This window comes from Miscanthus floridulus, chromosome 1 (assembly GCF_019320115.1).
Source record: "Miscanthus floridulus cultivar M001 chromosome 1, ASM1932011v1, whole genome shotgun sequence".
Taxonomy (NCBI): domain Eukaryota; kingdom Viridiplantae; phylum Streptophyta; class Magnoliopsida; order Poales; family Poaceae; genus Miscanthus; species Miscanthus floridulus.
In genome coordinates, this window is record NC_089580.1 from 106,929,530 (window position 1) to 106,948,946 (window position 19,417).

Sequence of the window (19,417 nt, forward strand, 5' to 3'; positions counted from 1 at the left end):
TTTACATTATCATCATGTTAAAGCATATGTTATTATTTCGTGTAGAACCCGAGAACGAAACGATTCTAGTTGAGCAAGTTCTAGAAGAATCCCCGATTGTCACGGGATTTGATAATTGTGGTACTAATCCGGAACCGGAAATCGTCAACGAAGGCAAGCCCCGGTTTATGCATTAAGCCATCACCTTGTTACTTTGAAAAGTTTATCAACTATGTTACTTACTGCATTAAGTTGATTACTTCAAATGTTACCTACTTGATGCATTGGCTACCTTGTTAATTGTTTACCATCATTGAAGATGTTTTTATTTACAAAGGCGTAGAATGCTTAGTATGCTTTATGATAGGCTTTCAAAGCAAAAGTTTTGATATAATCAAAGATGGCATACTAGCCAAAGAAAGAAAGAAGGTAGAATGAACTAGAGACTAGTCGGATAACTTATCTTGAATGTTGGGTAATGTTGCCGGCTATGTCGCTTAAAGGCCACTCATTGTGGATCTTCTGAACGAGACACTTTGTAGTACTGGTCACATACTCCGGTAAGCCTACTTCGGCTAATCCGATACTAAGACGAATGCCCGCGCACTGGGAGTGGAGAGATGGCGGGAGTAGCGTGTACCCTCGTGGCTGGAATGTGGCTGGATTTGAGGTGTGCTGTACTCTCGGGTGGCGTGGAGACGGCTTAGTATAGGAAGATCCGATAGCGAGGTTGATATATGCAAGATTAAGTTCTACATATGTCGTGTGATAAGGAATCCCCAGCTGGGACTTGAATCAATTCGAATTGCCGGTGCTCTGCGGATATGGAGACTCGATTCATTACAGAAGCAATGTAGTACTGGTGAATTACTAAAATATGAGAAGAAGAATGGAATGAGAAGGAATGAAATATGGGAAATTTACATTTAGTTTGAGATAAAGAACTAAAAGGACTTAGGGGTAAAATTTGAGAATAGGATAAATATAGTAAGCTTTTAGCAAAGGACTTGAATTTTGCTACATCTTTACCTTGTCCCAAATCCCTGCATCTCTAAAGTCTTACACCCCGTTCCGTCGGGTTAGTCTTGTTGAGTACCTTTGTACTCAGGGTTTGTTAACCCTTGTTGCAGGTGAGTCGCATGCGCAGGCTTGTTTTGGTCCCTGCTGCATGTCAGTGTTTGAAGTCAACGATGATGATGAGGAGTAATGAATGGCCTTTGGACAAGGCACTAGTTTGTATGATAAATAAAGTTAATGTAATATTATCCCGCTACTATGGTTGTATAACACTTATGGTATTGTAAGTTTGAAAACAACTGGTTTGTAATTATGTTATCTTAAGACTTCCGCTATCTTTTACTCTGGTATATATTTGAATAAACTGTTGTAATCTCCAATGACTGTGATTGGGATCCTGTTTGAAAAGAGAATCGTGGATGATTCGGGTTTCCCGAGGACACCCGACAGACCTATTGAGTTGTTGGGAACTCGTGTACGCTATCCGAGGTCTGTTAAGACAACGATAGGTGCATGTGGGCCCAATTCCTTAGGAGGTTCTGCCACAGTACCTCCCGTGTGGCTTACCTGGTCCCAACCTCATGACGATGTCACCCTCGAGGTCAGCGGTGCTCGGATCAAATTCTGGCCCATGGATCTCTCTCGCCATCGTCGTGTACTCGCTGAGGCGACTGTGCACGCTTAGGTTACTGTATGCCTCGGGCGGGTCCTCCGGGTTGTAGACAAGGTCGGGGTCCTTTGCCTTGCCCTTGTGTGCCAAGGCATATGCCTTGAACGAGGCGCACTCCTGGCCGGGGTGGAACCGCGTCTGCAGGAAGAAGCACAACAATAAGATATTATGCATTCAGAAGTTAGCGTAGCAACAACGAAATGAAATCCGCGTACATATCTGGCTGCATATTCCTTGAGGGTAGTGGGCCCTTGTTTGTGCGAGGAACCCTGCATCATCGCACGGCAACGTGAGCGTACGGCGTGATATTGCTCGTACTCCTCACTCAACCACGTGTCCACAATGGCCTCCCAGCAGTTGTCCATCCCCGCACACCAAGCAGGAGGCACCTGCACGTACACGAGCACATGACAAATCATAAATCAATTTCAGTGCAATTAATCACAGACGATGTAATCTCATGTTTACCGTCAAGTATTGCTCCTTAGTTAGGGGCAGGTGCACTGCCTGCGCTCTGGTGACTCTGTTTCCTCTGTGGGCATGGTAAATTCTTCTGCACAAGAGCTTTGTCTCGTAGAAGAGGTCCTGCACTCGGTGAACACAGACTCTGTTCACCACGTCATCCGCGTCCTCCCTACGTACTCCCTCCGCCAAGGTGTAGTAATCCTACAAGCAAATACAGTCAGTAATATACAATTAATGTGATGTTATTATCAGCATAGTGCGATGAACACGTACCCACAGCTCTTTCATCACCCGGTCGGCCTTACTATTATAACACCTGCCAGCTCGATCAGTCTGATCGCTGGCGGCGTGCCAGTGGGACCACTTCATGGCGGGCTGCACAACACCATCGATCCTCACCATCCCGGGGTAGTTTGCCCTGCACAGAAGACCCAGGATCCCATTTACTCGGCGAGAGTGACTCCCTGGGATCACCATTTCCCAATCCCTGCACAAAGTTATTGAGATTGAATATTAGTTTCTGTTATAACTTAAAAACCTGTGAATTAGTGTTAACATGCAAAAATTACTTACTTAGTTCCGGATGGTCGAATCACTGGCCGTCTCTGTATGGGTAAGTCTGGGAGGCGCGACGACCCTCGCAGCCAAACCGTAGGCACCCCATTTTCCTCTGCCACCAAGTCGGCATCCTCCTCGCGCTCAACCCGCTCGGAAGCATCCTCCCTCCGTGCCTCCTCCACCGCCTCCGCTATCTCCTCCCTGGTCTCCTCCTCCTCCTCATCCTCCTCCGTGGCCGCTACGAACTCGTGGTCGTCGTCCTGTGGAGGAGGTGTCGGCTCTCGACGCCCTCATCATCGCCGTCCTCCTCCTCCACCCTGGGCTCCTCCTTCATCCTGGGCTCCACCTCCCTGGGCACGCTCCATTTCATCTCTACATACTGTTAATTCCATAAGTTACTTAATTCTGTGTATGTAACATGCATGCATGATGAATGTACAGCTGCAGTATTTGACGTGGAGTATGGAAGGTGGGTTGAAGAGCACAGCAATCTGATGTTCCAGCTGAGGGCGGCGCTGAGCGAGCACCTGGCGGATGAGCAGCTGCAGAGCTTCGTGAATGGTGGCATGGCGCAGCACGAGGAGCTGCTGCACCTAAAAGGCACCATGGCCAGGGCCGATGTCTTCCACCTCTTATCTGGGGTGTGGGTATCCCCTGCTGAGCGTTGCTTCCTTTGGTTGGGAGGCTTTCGCCCCTCGGAGGTTATAAAGGTAGTATACTATTATTAATTATTTACTATGCATGGTGTAGAAATTCTAACAATCAGATATATAGTTGATTAATGCACTCGTTATCTAGTTGGTGCCTGGAAATGAGGATGCCCAGAATAATATAAATAGATCATGCATGATTGTAGGTTAATTTGAGTGGTTCTCATGTCCGATCCCGTTTGCATTATAGAGCTAGCACACATCATCTTGTACTACGTTAGTCATTGTTTATGGAAGCCTAGCTAACCCAGTGCACAACCACATCATCCCGCTGTGCTATTCTTGCAAAGCTGGCCGTGCCCAAAAACCAAGAACAGTATATATTTGGACTAATGAACCAGGGGAGGAATAAAGGGCCACACCATAAGAATCAGCATCTTTATCCCTAGCAAAATCTTCACATTTGGAAACTAAAAAAGGGAGCTTCATTCATTCTCTGGCGACTACAAGATCTGCACGAGCACTCCTCGTTTCATTCATAGTGTTGCAATCGACTGAACTTATTAAGGCACTACTTTGATTCGAACCAGCTTACTGGTGGATAGGAAAGGACAAAGAAGCAAACTAACGTTCTTTGAACCAGGGAAACAAGCCTAGCTGACATCGAGCAATCGAAGGGGCAGAAAATTCAATTTCTTTCGCGCACCTGGAGAAGGCGGCGGCCCTGGCCGTACAGGTATAGCGGACAAGTCGCGGAATCAGTCGAGCTCGTCGTCGCGCTCCCTTCCGTGGTCTTCGTCTCAGGCGCCAGATCGAGGCCAGGGAAGCCGCAAGGATGGGAGCAGGTGGCACGGTCGTCGCCGGCCGGCGAGATGCAATCTTCCGGACGGTGAGTGTGAATGGGCAGTTCGGCACGGGAGCGAGCGAGAGAGGAACGGGAACGACAGGCGGCGGTGGTGGAGGGGAGGAGGCGGCCGCGGCGGTGGGGAGGCGCTGGCGACGGCGTGGAGGGGAGGAGGCGGCCGCGGCGGTGGGGAGGCGCCAGTGACGGCGGGGAGGCGCCGGCAACGGCATGGAGTGCGCGGGCGCGGGGAGGCGCGGGCGCAAGTGCGGGGGACGGCGGGGAGGCGCCGACGCGGGGGACGGCGGCGGTGCGGCGGGGATGCGCGGGTGTGTGCGGTGTGTGTGTGTGTCTGTGCATGATTTGAGGGAGAAACGACTAAGTGTTGAATGCTTCTGTTTACCGAGTGCCCAGATCTACGGCACTCGGTAAACAGAAGCACCGCACCCAATGACATGTGGGCCTGGTACATGTTTACCGAGTGCCTAGATCTACGGCACTCGGTAAACAGAAGCATGGCAGCCCACTGTGGCAGACAGGTGGGCCGTGGCTAACCTTTACCGAGTGTTTGAGGTCACACTCGGTAAAAGTATCCATTATTTCATGCAAAACAAAAATGAAAAATGCCAATTTAATCCTAAAATGCACCAAACTTTCACATGAACTATTTCATGTCATCTATTTACTATCTAAAAAATTCCAAGTTCAAATCATAATGTTGAATTTCACTCTTAATAGAAATCCTACTCGTCATTGTGAATGTTTAGCGTCTCTTTGGAAGATGTACCGGTTCGGCAGCGACGAATGTAAAAATACTTCCGAAATGTTATGAAAAATTTTCTATAACATAGATGTATGCTTCAATGTTAATTCTTCCAATCTCATGATTTATCGAGTTCGATTTTAATTATTACAATTAAATTTACACGATATGTACCTAATTTTCATAAAGAACGAAAATTTTGTGAAATATAGTAAATAAATCGAAATAAACACCATATTTTGGAATGGAGTACTAAATATCATATGTGGATAGAGAAAAAAGAATGAAGGGAAAAAACAAGAAATTTGGTTGAATTTTACCGAGTGTTGCGCCAATACACTCGGTAAAAGATAGTATTTACCGAGTGTTGTGCACTTACACTCGGTAAAACTTTATTATTACCGAGTGTGACACTCGGTAAACATTTTCGGTCTTTTTTATTTGCTATGAGCGCTTGATGGGCGGAGCTGTTGTTACCGTGATGTTTGCCGAGTGTATGCTCATAACACTCGGTAAACATGTCATGCCGTGACGCCGTTTGGCGCACGGGTGGTATCCTAGGTGACGTGGCACCTCAATACCGAGTGGCTGTTTTTACCGAGTGTGCCCCTTCGGTAAACTTGTAGTTTTAACGAGTGTCTGAATTTACCGAGTGTGCTGACTCGGTAAAGCGGTCTACTACCGGGTGTTTATGTTTTTCGAGTGTTGGCACTCGGTAAGTACTGTTTTCCGAGTGCCCCGACTTTTGACACTCGGTAATTGTCGAGGCACTCGGTAACTACACAGTCTCCGGTAGTGATTGGAGGCAGACAATGCAAGCTGCACCCAGGTATACACAAAAGTACAAAGTGCATACAACAATGTAATAATCAATGCAACAACCATGGTCGAGCTAGCTCACTAATACTATACTATCCGTATGATGCATGGATGTAGTAAGCCTGCGTGTGGAATGATATGTATATCAGAGAGCGCGCAGTAGTACAGCGAGAATCTTCTAAGCAGACGAAGCGTCGAGGAGTTAAGGTGGGCACGTAGTAGCAGCTGAGTCGACGACGACGACGACGGAGAAGAAAGGCGGCGTCATCATGCGGGTGCACGTCGCGGTGGTGTGCTCTGCAGTGGGCTTCCTCGGCTTCATCATCCTCATCCTCGGAGTCGCCGGGGAGGCCGCCACGGCGCAGGCCTACGTCTGGGGGCCTTATGACGATGGCAGCGACGGAAAGTGTCAGTACCGCAGCACGCCGGCGCTGGCCTGTGGCATCGTCGCGGCGCTGCTGGCGATCACGGCTCAGGTCGTGGTCACCGCCACCAGCCTCTGCTGCGGGTGCTGCCGGACATGGGAGGTACCAACGGAGACAAGGCGCATCGTTGGCATCGTCCTCTCCGCCGTCTCATGGTACGTATACGCACGTGTATTAGTTACCTCCGTCCACGCTTTGGTATTTTAAGGTTCATATCTTTTATTATATACAGAGACATAATATATATCTAGATGCATAGAAAAAGTTATAAATCTAGAAAAGCTAAGACGTCTTGTAATTTGGAACGGACGATGTTTTGGGAAGCTATATATTTATATGCAAATCAGTTAACTTTCCATCCTCTATTAGTAAATTAAACTAAAGCATGTTTTTGTCCACACCGATTTTTTTTGTTCTATCACGTGTTTATATATCAAGCCATAAATAAAACGGTGTGTTTTCCGCATTTATATTTTCCATTCCAGTTAAAACTGATACAGAGTTATGCACATCCATACTCTATATTGCAGGATAACTGTGCTTCTAGTGGTGGCACTGTTTATCACGGGCGCTGCGCTTAATGTGGACCAAGAGAGACAACCCGACGCCGACGGCCATTGCTACCGCGCCCCAGGTAGCTCACTGTTCGCGGCAGCGACAGTCCTGACTGTCGCCGCCACAGGCATGCAGATCGCGTCCTACGTCCTGCTCCAAGTGACGACGACGCCCACAAGCTCCACCAAGCCCCCGATGGCAACGCAGCAGCCGGAGTTGGCCATGGGGCAGCCGGTGGTGGAGCCTGAACCGCAGCAAACTACAGAGGAGGTGGCTGCGGTCACAGTCAGTGGCCAGAAGTCGTCGCCGCCTTCGGCTCCTGTACCGTCTCAAGCCACAGAACCTGCATCCCAAGTTTGAAGTTTGGAACCTATGGAAGGACGTTTAATTTGCTTCAGATGTTCATTCATAATAAAAAAACACGATGCCAACTTCTATGTATGTTATCGTGTTGCCAGCTTCTATATATGTGCGATATATGCATGGTTTGTTTGTTCAGAATCAGTCAGGATTTTTGTATGGTGTTGTTCGATATAGGATGATAAAAAACATACGTGGGCAAAAAGCACTCTTTTTAAAACACTAGGACTGTGCCCGTGCGTTGCAACGAAAAAAATTAAACCATAATGATTTAAGTTTACAAGTGTCATAATTAACTAAAATTGATGTGTTTGAGTGTAATAATCTTCACGTCATTCTATTTGTTGCCATGAAATTGATGTGCTTGAATGTAATAATCTTCTTGTCATTCTATTTGTTGTCGTTCATCATTTTTTATAGGAATTGATTAGGTCGTTTAAGCCTGACCAGGTTCCTCCAAGTTGGGACTGATTGGGCACCTAGCCATATCACCTATTTTTTCTCAAAATTTCGAGACAACTGAAAGGATCAAGATGCCCAAGAGAGGACTGAATTGAGCTAATTCTAAAATTCTTTGCAACAATTAAACCCTACACCTAGCCCACTTCAGTCATTTATGCCTAGAATGTGATTCTAATTATCTATCGCACAAAAGTTTAGCACCCTAGATTCCAATCCTACTCTAGCATGGCAATTCTAAGAATGTAACGACAAGAATTGAATTGCTCAAAAGTAAATGCTCAAAGTAAAGAGAGAAGAAGGAATGCGACGATGTTTTGTCGAGGTATCGGAGAGTCGCCACTCCCCACTAGTCCTCATTGCAGCACCCGCACAAGGGTGTAGCTCCCCCTTGATCCATGCAAGGATCAAGTGCTCTCTACGGGTTGATTCTTCGATACTCCATCGCGGTGAATCACCCACAACTGCTCACAACTTGGGTCATCCACAAGCTCCTTCGGATGATCACCAAACTTTCAATCACCACCAAACCGTTTAGGTGATGGCGATCACCAAGAGTAACAAGCAAGAACTCTCACTTGACCACAACAAACCTAATGAGAAGGGTGGATACACACTTACTACTCTCTTTTCACTAATGAGGCCTTAATCTTGGATTCTCAAATCTCAATCACCTCACTAGGCTCTTGCTCTCTTTGGCACTCTCAAGGGTGTTTCTCAACTGTTGAAATAGGCAAGAGTACTCCCTTGAATGAATAGAGGAAGTATTTATACCCTCTCATTCAAAATGAATCGTTATGTGTCTGAGTCAGCACTCTGCGGGATGGCCGGACGCTTCGGTCAGTTCTCCCCACCATTGAGCCATTAAGTTGTGATCGGACTCTGACCTGCGTCCGGTCAGCACTGACCGGACGTGTCCGGACACGAAAACTACTCTTTAGAACCTTACTGATGTTGACTGGACTCTGGCACCCAGCGTCCGGTCACATTGCTGTTCAGCGTCCGATCAGTAACCGGAACCTGACCAGCGTCCGGTTAGCACTGACCGGACGCGTCTGATCAGAATTCTCGCTCTCTGGAACCTTACTAGAGTTGACCGGACTCTGGCACCTAGCGTCTGATCACATTTCACTTAGTGTCCGGTCGCATCTAGACGACTTCACTTGATCAAATGAACTGATCGGACTCTACTGCCAGCATCCGGTCACACCAGGACCAGCGTCCGGTCAACATTTGACCCTCCATTCACTTCTAACTTGAAATTATATGTGAATGAAGTTTGCTCCAATTGATCTTAGGGCTACTAAGAGCTACCTAGTGCTAGATTTGACAAGTGTATACCACACCTAACCCACTAGACTCACCTAGGTCAAGCTACTAGTCCATACCCCCTTAATAGTATGACCAAAGGAAAAACAAAGTCATAAACTACTCTAAGTGTCTCTTCAACACCAAACGATATTTAGAACTAGTCCATCCTTAACCTTGTCGTCCATCCTTTAAAAACCGAAACAATTTTCATCGTAGGGGCATGACAACCATGATTGCCCAATCAATTGTCATTACCATGACCTAACTTAATTGCATCTGTAAAACATACATTAGTCATAGTAATCTCATATTGTCATTAATCACCGAAACCCAACTAGGGGCCTAGATGCTTTTAATCTCCCCCTTTTTGGTGATTGATAACAATACAACCTCAAGTATGTAAAAGAGATGAGGTTTTCAACATGCTTGGTTCATATAAGCTTTTGATAATAAGAACAAAAGAGTTAGGCAAGCTTATATGACCCAAGCCAATATGATGTACTCAATAGATATGAAATAAACATGAGTACAAGAAATAAAGCTCATTTGCATCGAAGTAAATCGCAGAAGTGAAGCAAATGAGCATAACCAAGTGACATGACATATATAAAGATCAAAGTAGAGAGCACACATGTCACTTATCAAATAAATATCACATTAATATCACGATCACATAAATATCACGATCACACGTATGTAGTTCAATGCATGAAAGTAATATGAATGCATAATAATATATCACACATAAAAAGACAAATATAATAGATAAGCTCTCCCTAGATATATCACTCCCCCTAAGTTTATCATACTTGATCCCTCTCCCCTTTGGTGTCAAACACCAAAGCCTAAGGGTCGGTCGGTGGGACCGGAGCAGACGAGTCGAGCGTTGAGTCGCGGTGAGCGATCTGAAACTGGGTAGCATCATCATCTGATCCTAAGCTCTGAGCAGTCTAACCCTCTATCGCTGGAAGTGACACTGAAGCGGTCTGGGTTGGATCTGGAACTGGAGCATCACTGTAGTCCCAGTGACTGGAGCAACAGTGGAAGGTCTAGAGACACATAGCTCTTGCGGTGTAGGCTGCCCTGCCAACTCGCTAAAAGTAGCACCGAGGCTCCTAGAGACTAGGGTGTCAGTCACAAGCATCGAGGAAGTCTGAGCCAGTGTGAAGCCCGTATGTAGAGGTGTGAAGAAAAGACCCTAGGCTAGCACTGGCAAAGCAAACCACTGGGACACCTGCTCTATAGGTGAGGCGAACAAGGTAGCTGGTTGTCCCTAACTCTGAAGCCCACTAGGCTAAAAACCTGGAGTCACTATAGTGGTGGCAAACTGGTCAAGCTGAGGTGTAAGTGTGGCGGTGGAGCCCCAATAGCAGAGACGACATGCTGCATGAATCCAAGTAACTGCTGCTGCATGAGGAGCTGCTGCTGCATGGCCTGCTACTGCTGCTGGATACTTGAACTTGTGCTAGAGCAGTTGCGATCTCCTAGGTCTAGCGAGCCTGATCCTGCCTCATCCGCTCAAGAATAGCAAGTAGAGTAGGATCTGTCTGTGGTGGCTGTGGAGCTGAGCTGGAGCCACCAGCCTCACTATCATGTCATCGAGGAGGCATTCGAGGGATATCCTGGTAGTCATCATTTGAACTATCACTAGGGTCGCTCTCGACCATACCCTCTTGCTAAGCATATAGCTGCTCCTCCTTTGATGGTGCTATGCCCTGATAATCTCATCCTACTGGGCGACAGTCTCTAGCACCTCTAGGCAACGACATGGCTGGCTAGGTGTCCTCACGGCACTATGGCGGAGCATCTAAGTCATATTATATGCTAGAAACTCTATAGTAGCACCAGAATACTCTGCCAACATCTCAGGAGGCCTCACTGTGACTGCCCTATGAATCAAAAATGTGATCCAGTGAGCATACGATAGCTGCCTATGACCTTAGAATCTCTCTGCAAGTGTATCCTCCATCTCAGAAAGAATGAGATCTCATATATCAAATATTGTCTGCTGGATCAGGGAGTTCAGTAGCCACAACTGAATGCGAGTCAATCCCTCATGATATCCCATCCTCGGTAGCAGGGTCCTCCTCATGATAGCATCAAGCAGTCTAGCTGTGAGAGTAAGATCTCTAGGTATCCTGCTCGACCCCTCGCCGAATGACTCTGTGAAGCAAGGTTGGATGAGATCTGTGGGAGACATGAGACCGCCGTGAGGGCATCTAGGAGGCTCTGTATGACCATAGCAAACCTTGTGAAGGCGGATGGGTGACTCCTGTAACCTGAGGATCTCTCTAACCTTGAAGCTCATTAGCCTGTAGTCACGGCCTCTGAATGCAAAGTGTATGAACCTATGAGCTGGGTCAATCCAAAGTGTAGCTTAGAACTCATGGACCCAAGATGGAACATATTTGCCTGTCCGTCCAAGTAAGTCTGTCAACCCTGGCAAGTAAGAGAGGTTATGGTAGATCTGCTCTCCAGCTGCTGCTACAATGGCCTCAATAGAGCATACTCTCTGAGATCTGAAAGCCACACCACTATTCAAATAAGCATTATAGAAATCCTCCTATAGTGGTGTATAGAAACCCTCTAAAGCACGCTCATCCCTCCTTAGCGGGAACCAATCCTTGAACTAAACACACTTGAGTTGCTGTACCTGCTTGACCGTGGTGGCCCTCAAGTCCAGGTGAGTCACTGGAGGCAGACCCTATGGTCTAGGAGGCAGACGAGAACCCCTCCTCTATGTCTCTGGCCTTGATGTCACCTGAGTAGGAGTACGACTAGAGCGACGTAACTGTGGCTGAGTTGTCTGCTTTGTCTCCTCGGTCTGCTCTGTCGCCTAAGTCTGCTCAGCACCCTCTGACTACACTGGTGGCTGTGTCTGCTGCTGCTTCCCCTGAGGCTAAGTCTCCTCCAAAACAACATGTCGTCCCTCAAGCATGAGAGTCCTAGCTGGACTACCATGACGACGCTCAACCTGCTCAATGGCTAACCTCTGTGCTGGTGAAAGCTAATCTACAATGACAACACCACTCCAAGCACCTCCTCTCTCTACACGCTCTACGACGGCCGCTACTACTACTGCTCTCGCTGTATCAGCATCTACAAACTTCCACTTCTTTGATGTAGTCTTCTTTGTTCCCTTGCCTTTCACCTCAGCAGGCAAGCGAGGTAGAGGCCTCGGATTCTCATCACCTAAACCACCTCCGGCATTCTTGACACGTGCCATTGTTGGACCTGAAATGAGCAACTGTCACTGACAAGAAACAACTACCAATTGTCACTTTTGAGGCTTGGCCTCGATCCATACTCGCGAGCTTAGCCCTAAGATGACTGACAACTGCTAAAGTGACCTCAAACACACTGACTTGTTGCACGATAGAATAGATCAGATATATGAATAATTTTAATATACATCTAGAGATACAAAACCCTAAGAAGCAAGCATTAGATACGAAATTAGAATCAAGGGCTTGCTACTTGACGAACCGGCGAACCGAAGAGCAGAGGAACGAAACGTGGGGAACCACCGGGAATCGCCTAGGGTTAGGGTTCCAGCAATGCAATGCGGTGGGCGAGCAAAAGTTGTGGGCTCGATGGATGGCAACTGGGGCTCCGGTCGTGGAGATGCTGGCGCGACAATGGTGCCTCAGGCGGTGGCACTAGTGGCGCTGGCTGGTGGCGTGGGCAGGCGATGTGGGTGTGGGAGCGTGCGGTGGCATGGGGGCAGCACAGGAGCAGCGCGGGCGTGGCGGCGCAGCAGGCGGCGCGGCATGAATGCGGCGAGGAAGACACGGTGCTTTAATGTGTGGAGGCATGGCTGCGGGCATGGGAACGCGGCGGTGATGTCAGCACGGGTGGTTACAGGTGCGGATTAGGTAAAACCACAATGACGTTATATGGTGGCCCTCCCACGTGTTGGATAATGAAAGGAAAAAAGAGTCTATGATCCAAACGTTTTCTACTGACCGGACGCTCCGGTGGCAACGACCGGACGCTGCCACCCGGAGTCCGATCGACAACAGAGAGGTCCAAAACCGCTCAAGTCATGACTGGACGCGTCCGATCACCACTGACCAGAAGCAGCCAGAGTCCAGTCAATCCTTAGATCTTCTTCTTCGCTTGACCGGATGCAGGAACACCATCTAACCGGACGTAGGAAAGGTACTGTTTCAGCTTCCTGTCACTCCTTCGCAGCTATGGTTCACCTCCTATGAATTGACCGGACGCTGGACACCAGAGTCCGGTGTAGCGTCCGGTCACTCTTTTTCAGTAGATCTTCAAATTTTCTTCATGCTGCCTGTTCCCAATCAAGTCCCAACTTCAATAAGACCCAAATAAATACCAATTGGGACTGATGTGAGTGACCTCTCTTAATCCCTCAAATTTTTCAAAGTATTTTGCCTTAGGCTATAATTCTTTTTAAGAAAATAGGCAATAAAAGGGTAATTGAAGAGAAACGACAAAACAACATACATGCATATGCAATGCAATACTTGAAAGTAATTCTAGTTGCTTGTCAAGTTTGATCCAAGGTTAAGCTTCTTCACATGCTTTTTGACAGTTATCTTAACCATCTTAGACAAGCCCTAAAATCATTACCAAAAAATTAAACATGTTGTATATTACAATGCAATGCAAGGGACAACACAAGCTCATTTTCTAGTAAAGTTACTAAAATGAAGCACATTGAGTTCATTCCTCAACCGACAAAATGTAGCCTCATCTAGTGGTTTAGTGAAGATATCCGCCAATTGATCATCGGTCCTTACACCTTCTAATGATATATCATTCTTAGCAACATGATCTCTAAGAAAGTGATGGCAGATATCTATGTGTTTGGTGCGAGAGTGTTAAACCAGATTATTAGCAAGCTTTACCGTACTCTCATTATCACACAAAAGTGGTACCTTTTCTAGAACTACATCATAGTCTAGCAAAGTTTGCTTCATGTAAAGTATTTGTGCACAACAAGCACCCGCAGCAATGTATTCCGCTTCGGTGGTGGACAAAGCCACACTATTTTGCTTCTTGGAGGACCAAGACACAAGTGATCTACCAAGCAAATGGCACCCTCCGGATGTGCTTTTCCTGTCAACTTTGCACCCGACATAATCCAAATCAGAATAGCCAACTAATTCAAATCTAGCTCCTTTGGAATACCAAAGGCCAATGCTTGGTGTGTGATTAACATCCATTTGATATAGTTTCATTTCATGATACGATGCATATGCAAGGAGGATATGAATGGCTTCAAGTCTTGCAACTGGTGCAAAGGTCTCTCTAAAATCTAACCCTTCAACTTGAGAGAACCCCTTTGCAACTAGTCTTGCCTTGTTCCTAACAACTACGCCTTGATCATCTTGCTGGTTGTAGAACACCCACTTTGTTCTAATGACTCTTGCACCTTATGGTCGCTCTTCAAGAGTCCAAACTTAATTGTGGGCGAAGTTATTCAACTCTTCATGCATGACATTTATCCCATCAGAATCTTGAAAGGCTTCTTCTACATTCTTAGGTTCAACACAAGAGACAAAAGAGTGATGTTCAATAAAAGAAGCAAGCTTTTGAGATCGAGTCATTATACCCTTTGATGGACTCCCTATAATGAGATCTTGTGGATGAGCTTGTAGTAGAGGTGAATTTCTTCTATCAAACACTTGAGGGGGAGGTTGTGGAGCATCAACATCTTGTGCTTGTGCCACCATGTGATCATGAGAGACATGAGTATCTTCATTTTCTACTCTCCCATCTTTATCGTCATCTTGCGGCATATTTGATGAAGAAGGTGGATCAATCACTTGTACATTATCTTCATCATCTTTAGGCTTGATGTCTCCAACCGGAATGTTCTTCATAGCCTCCCTCATTGGTTCATCACCTACATCATTAAGATTCTCATGTGCTCCTTGAGAGCCGTTAGATTCATCAAATTCCACATCATATGTTTCTTCAACCTAGCCGGTGACATAATTAAATACTCTATATGCTTTGGACTTTGATGAGTAACCAACAAAAAATCCAATATCACATCTTTGAAACTTCCCTAGGTGTTGCCGCTTCTTGTATATATAGCATTTGCAACCAAACACCCGGAAGAATACGACGTCCGGCTTCTTCCCATTGAGCAACTCATAAGGTGTCTTGCCAAAAAACTTTTGAAGAAATAGACGGTTGAATGCATAACATATAGACACTGACATGTGGAGCAATGTGGTAGGAGAGGCGCTGGCGTGAGGTGACAGCGCAAGGAGTTGGCACGGCGATGTTGATGTGCTGCGGGCGATGCTAGGGCACAGCGCGGGCAAGTTGCGGCGGCGCGGACTTGGTGGCGAGCCGGGCGTGCGACGGCGCGCGGGCTCGGGAAGGCGCAGTGTGGCGACGCTGGCGCATTGATGGTGTGCAGCTGAGGCACGAGCAAGGGAGCAGCGCGGGATGTGATGGCGTGGAGCACGACACGGCTAGGGTTCGGCAATGTCGGCATGGATGCGGGTCTAGGTCAAGGCGGCGCTGTGGTTATATGAGGTGGCCCACCGTGATAGATAAGGAAATGGAGAAAAGAGTTCGAATCCCACATGTTATCTACTGACCGGACGCTCTGATGGCAATGACTAGACGCAGCCACCTAGAGTCCTATCGACTCTAGAGAGGTCCAAAACCTCTGGAGCCACGACCAGACGCGTCCGGTGAACCCCGACCGGATGCAGCCAGAGTCTGGTCCTCACTACCTTGATCGCCTTCGCTTGATCGGACGCTGAACCACCATCTGACCGGACGCTAAATAGTAGAGTCCGATCACTCCATCGCAGTAGGTTCACCTCTTGTGAATTGGCCAGACACTGGACTTTAGAGTCTGGTGCGATGTTCGGTCACTCCTTTTCCAGCAAATCTTCAAAGTCCTTTGTGCTGCCTGTTCCCAATCAAGTCCCAACTTCAATAAGATCCAAATAAACACCAATTGAGACTGATATGAGTGACCTCTCTCAAACCCTCAAAATTTTCAAAGTATTTTGCCTTAGGCTATAATTCTTTTTAACAAAATAGGCAATAAGAGGGCAATTGAAGATAAACGACAAAGCAACATTCATGCATATGCAATGCAATACTTGAAAGTAAATCTAGTTGCTTGTCAAGTTTGATCCAAGGTTAAGCTTCTTCACATGCTTTACGGCGGTTATCTTAACCATGTTAGACAAGCCCTAAGTGCATTACCATAAAGTAAACATGTTGTATATTACAATGCAATGCAAAGGACAACACAAGCTCATTTTTTTAGTGAAGTTGCTAAAATCAAGAACATTGAGCTCATTCCGCAATCGACAAAAAGTCGTCTCATCTAGCGGTTTAGTAAAGATATCCGCCAAATGATCCTCGGTCCTTATACCTTCTAATGATATATCATTCTTTGCAACATAATCTCTAAGAAAGTGATGGCGGATATCTAAGTGCTTGGTGTGAGAGTGTTGAACCGGATTATTTGCAAATTTTACCGCACTTTTATTGTCGCACAAAAGAGGTACTTTTTCTAGAACTACACCATAGTCTAACAAAGTTTGTTTCATATAAAGTATTTGTGCACAACAAGCACCTACGGCAATGTATTCTGCTTCGGCGGTGGACAAAGCCACACTATTTTATTTCTTGGAGGACCAAGACACAAGTGATCTACCAAGCAAATGACACCCTCCGGATGTGCTTTTTCTATCAAATTTGCAACCGGCATAATCCGAATCAAAATAGCCAACTAATTCAAATATAGCTCTTTTAGGATACCAAAGGCCAATGCTTGGTGTGTGCTTAAGATACCTAAGGATTCTTTTAACGGCAATCAAATGAGTTTCCTTAGGATTAGCTTGAAATCTAGCACATATACACACACTAAACATGATGTCAAGCCTAGATACGGTTAAATATAACAAGCTACCAATCATAGAGCGGTAGAGAGTTTGATCAACCATGTTACCTCCCTCATCTAGATCGAGATGTCCATTTGTTGGCATTGGTGTCTTGATTGGCTTACATTCATCTATCTTGAATCTCTTAAGAAGATCATTTGTATATTTCTCTTGAGAGATAAAAATCTCTTCTCTCATTTGTTTGACTTAAAAACCAAGAAAGAATGTAAGCTCTCCAATCATTGACATCTTGAACTCCTTCGACATCAATTCACCAAACTCTTTGCAAGAATCTTCATTTGATGATCCAAAGATGATATCATCAACATACACTTGACAAATGAAGATATGTTCATCAAGCTTCTTAGTGAATAGTGTGGTGTCGACCTTCCCAATGGTGAAGCCCTTCTCAATGCGGAAGTCCCAAAGGCGCTCATACCAAGCTCTTGGGGCTTGCTTAAGCCCATATAACACATTGGACAACCTATAAACATGATTAGGATATCTAGGGTCTTCAAACTCGGGAGGTTGATCAACATAGACTAGTTCATTAATAAATCCATTTAAAAATGCACTTTTCACATCCATTTGATATAGTTTCATTTCATGATGTGATGCATATGCAAGGAGGATACGAATGGCTTCTAGTCTTGCCTTGTTCCTCACAACAACGCCTTAATCATCTTGCTTGTTGCGGAACACCCACTTTTTTCAGCTGACTCTTGCACCTTGTGGTCGCTCTTCAAGAGTCCAAACTTCATTACGGGTGAAGTTGTTCAACTCTTCATGCATGGTGTTTATCCAATCCAGATCTTGAAGAGCTTCTTCTACTTTAGTAGGCTCAAAGCAAGAGACAAAAGAGTGATGTTTAATAAATGAAGCAAGCTTTTATGATCGAGTCATTACTCCCTTTGATGGACTCCCTATGATGAGATCTTGTGGATGAGCTTGTAGTAGAGGTGAATTTCTTTTATCAACCACTTGAGGGGGAGGTTGTGGAGCATCAACATCTTGTGCTTGTACCACTATTTGCTCATGGGAGACATGAGTGTCTTCATTTTTTACTCTTCCATCTTTTTCACCATCTTGTGGGACACTTGATGAAGGAGGATTGACCACTTTTACATCATCTTCATCATCATTAGGCTTGATGCCTCCAACCGGAATGTTCTTTATGGCCTCCCTCAATGGTTCATCACCTATATCATCAAGATTCTCATGTGCTCCTTGAGAGCCGTTAGATTCATCAATTACCACATCATATGTTTCTTCAACCTAGCTGGTGACATGATTAAATACTCTATATCTTTGGACTTTGATGAGTAACCAACAAAAAATCCAATATCACAATGTCTTCGAGACTTCCCTAGGTGTTACCGCTTCTTGTATATATAACATTTGCAACCAAACACCCAAAAGAATGAGACGCCCGACTTCTTTCCATTGAGCAACTCATAAGGTGTCTTGCCAAAAAACTTTTGAAGAAATAGGCGGTTGGATGCATAACATGTGGTGTTGATAGCTTCCGCCCATAGAGCTTCGGGTGTGTTGTACTCATCAAGCATTGTTCTTGCAAGAGTGATAAGTGTCTGGTTCTTTCTATCAACTACACCATTTTGTTGAGGCGTGTATTATGCAGAGACCTTATGCTTGATCCCAACTTCATCACAATAGGCTTCAATGTTTGTGTTGTCAAACTCTTTACCATTATCACTTCTAATCTTCTTGAGCTTCGCTTCAAACTTATTTTGTGCTCTCTTGGTAAACTTCTTAAAGCATGAAGCAACATCGGTCTTGTCATGAAGGAAGAACACTCATGTATATCTTGAGTAGTCATCAAAAATCATAAAACAATAAAGATTTTCTCCCAAACTCTTGTAAGTTATTGGTCCAAATAAGTCCATGTGAAGGAACTCTATCACTCTTGTTGTTGACATAAAAGCTTTTGTAGGATGAGTGTTTGCAACTTGTTTGCCGGCTTGACATGCACTACAAAGCTTGTCCTTCTCAAATTTCACATCCTTCAACCCTCTCACCAATTCATTCTTCATAAGCTTCTTGAGTGAACTCATCCCAACATGAGCAAGTCTTCTATGCCATAGCCACCCAAGTGACGTTTTAGTGAATATGCATGTCTTCAAGTTAGCATCTTCGAAGGTGAAATCCACTAGATATAGTTTGTTGTATCTAAAACCCTTGAATATAACTTGATCATCATCTTTTTTAGATACAACCACTTCCTTCTCGGTAAACAAACATTGGAAGCCAAGATCACACAATTATCCAACGGATAGCAAGTTAAAACTAAAAGAAGCAACATATAGCACATTTGAAATAGAGTGATCATTTGATATTGCCACTTTGCCCAATCCTTTGAGTTTGCCCTTTGAATTATCTCCAAATGTAATTCTTTCTTGGCCATCTACATCTTCATCTAGTGAGGTGAACATACGAGGATCACCTGTCATATGTTGTGTGCAACCACTATCAATTACCCAATGACTTCCACCGGTCTTGTAGTTCACCTACACACAAGAGATCAAGCTTGTTTAGGGACCCATACTTGTTGAGGGCCCTTCACTTTCTCTACTAGTGACTTTGCAGCCCATATTTTCTTAGGCCTATTCTTATTGGGAGGTCCTAAGAACATGAC

The 19,417-nt window shown here is 45.5% G+C and overlaps 1 protein-coding gene and 1 long non-coding RNA gene across 2 annotated transcripts; one reads left to right on the forward strand and one right to left on the reverse strand.

Moving 5' to 3' along the window:
• Positions 1-1,723: 1,723 nt before the first annotated feature.
• On the reverse strand, positions 1,724-2,199 carry LOC136490686 (uncharacterized). Its single transcript, XR_010767840.1, has 3 exons — positions 2,135-2,199; positions 1,882-2,055; positions 1,724-1,804 (listed from the first exon to the last, which is right to left on the reverse strand). It is a non-coding gene; the product is annotated as an uncharacterized lncRNA (long non-coding RNA).
• A 912-nt stretch (positions 2,200-3,111) lies between these two features.
• On the forward strand, positions 3,112-7,102 carry LOC136461054 (uncharacterized). Its single transcript, XM_066460522.1, has 3 exons — positions 3,112-3,352; positions 5,970-6,342; positions 6,718-7,102. The coding sequence occupies exons 1-3, from the start codon at positions 3,112-3,114 to the stop codon at positions 7,100-7,102; spliced, it is 999 nt and encodes a 332-aa protein (XP_066316619.1).
• Positions 7,103-19,417: the final 12,315 nt, after the last annotated feature.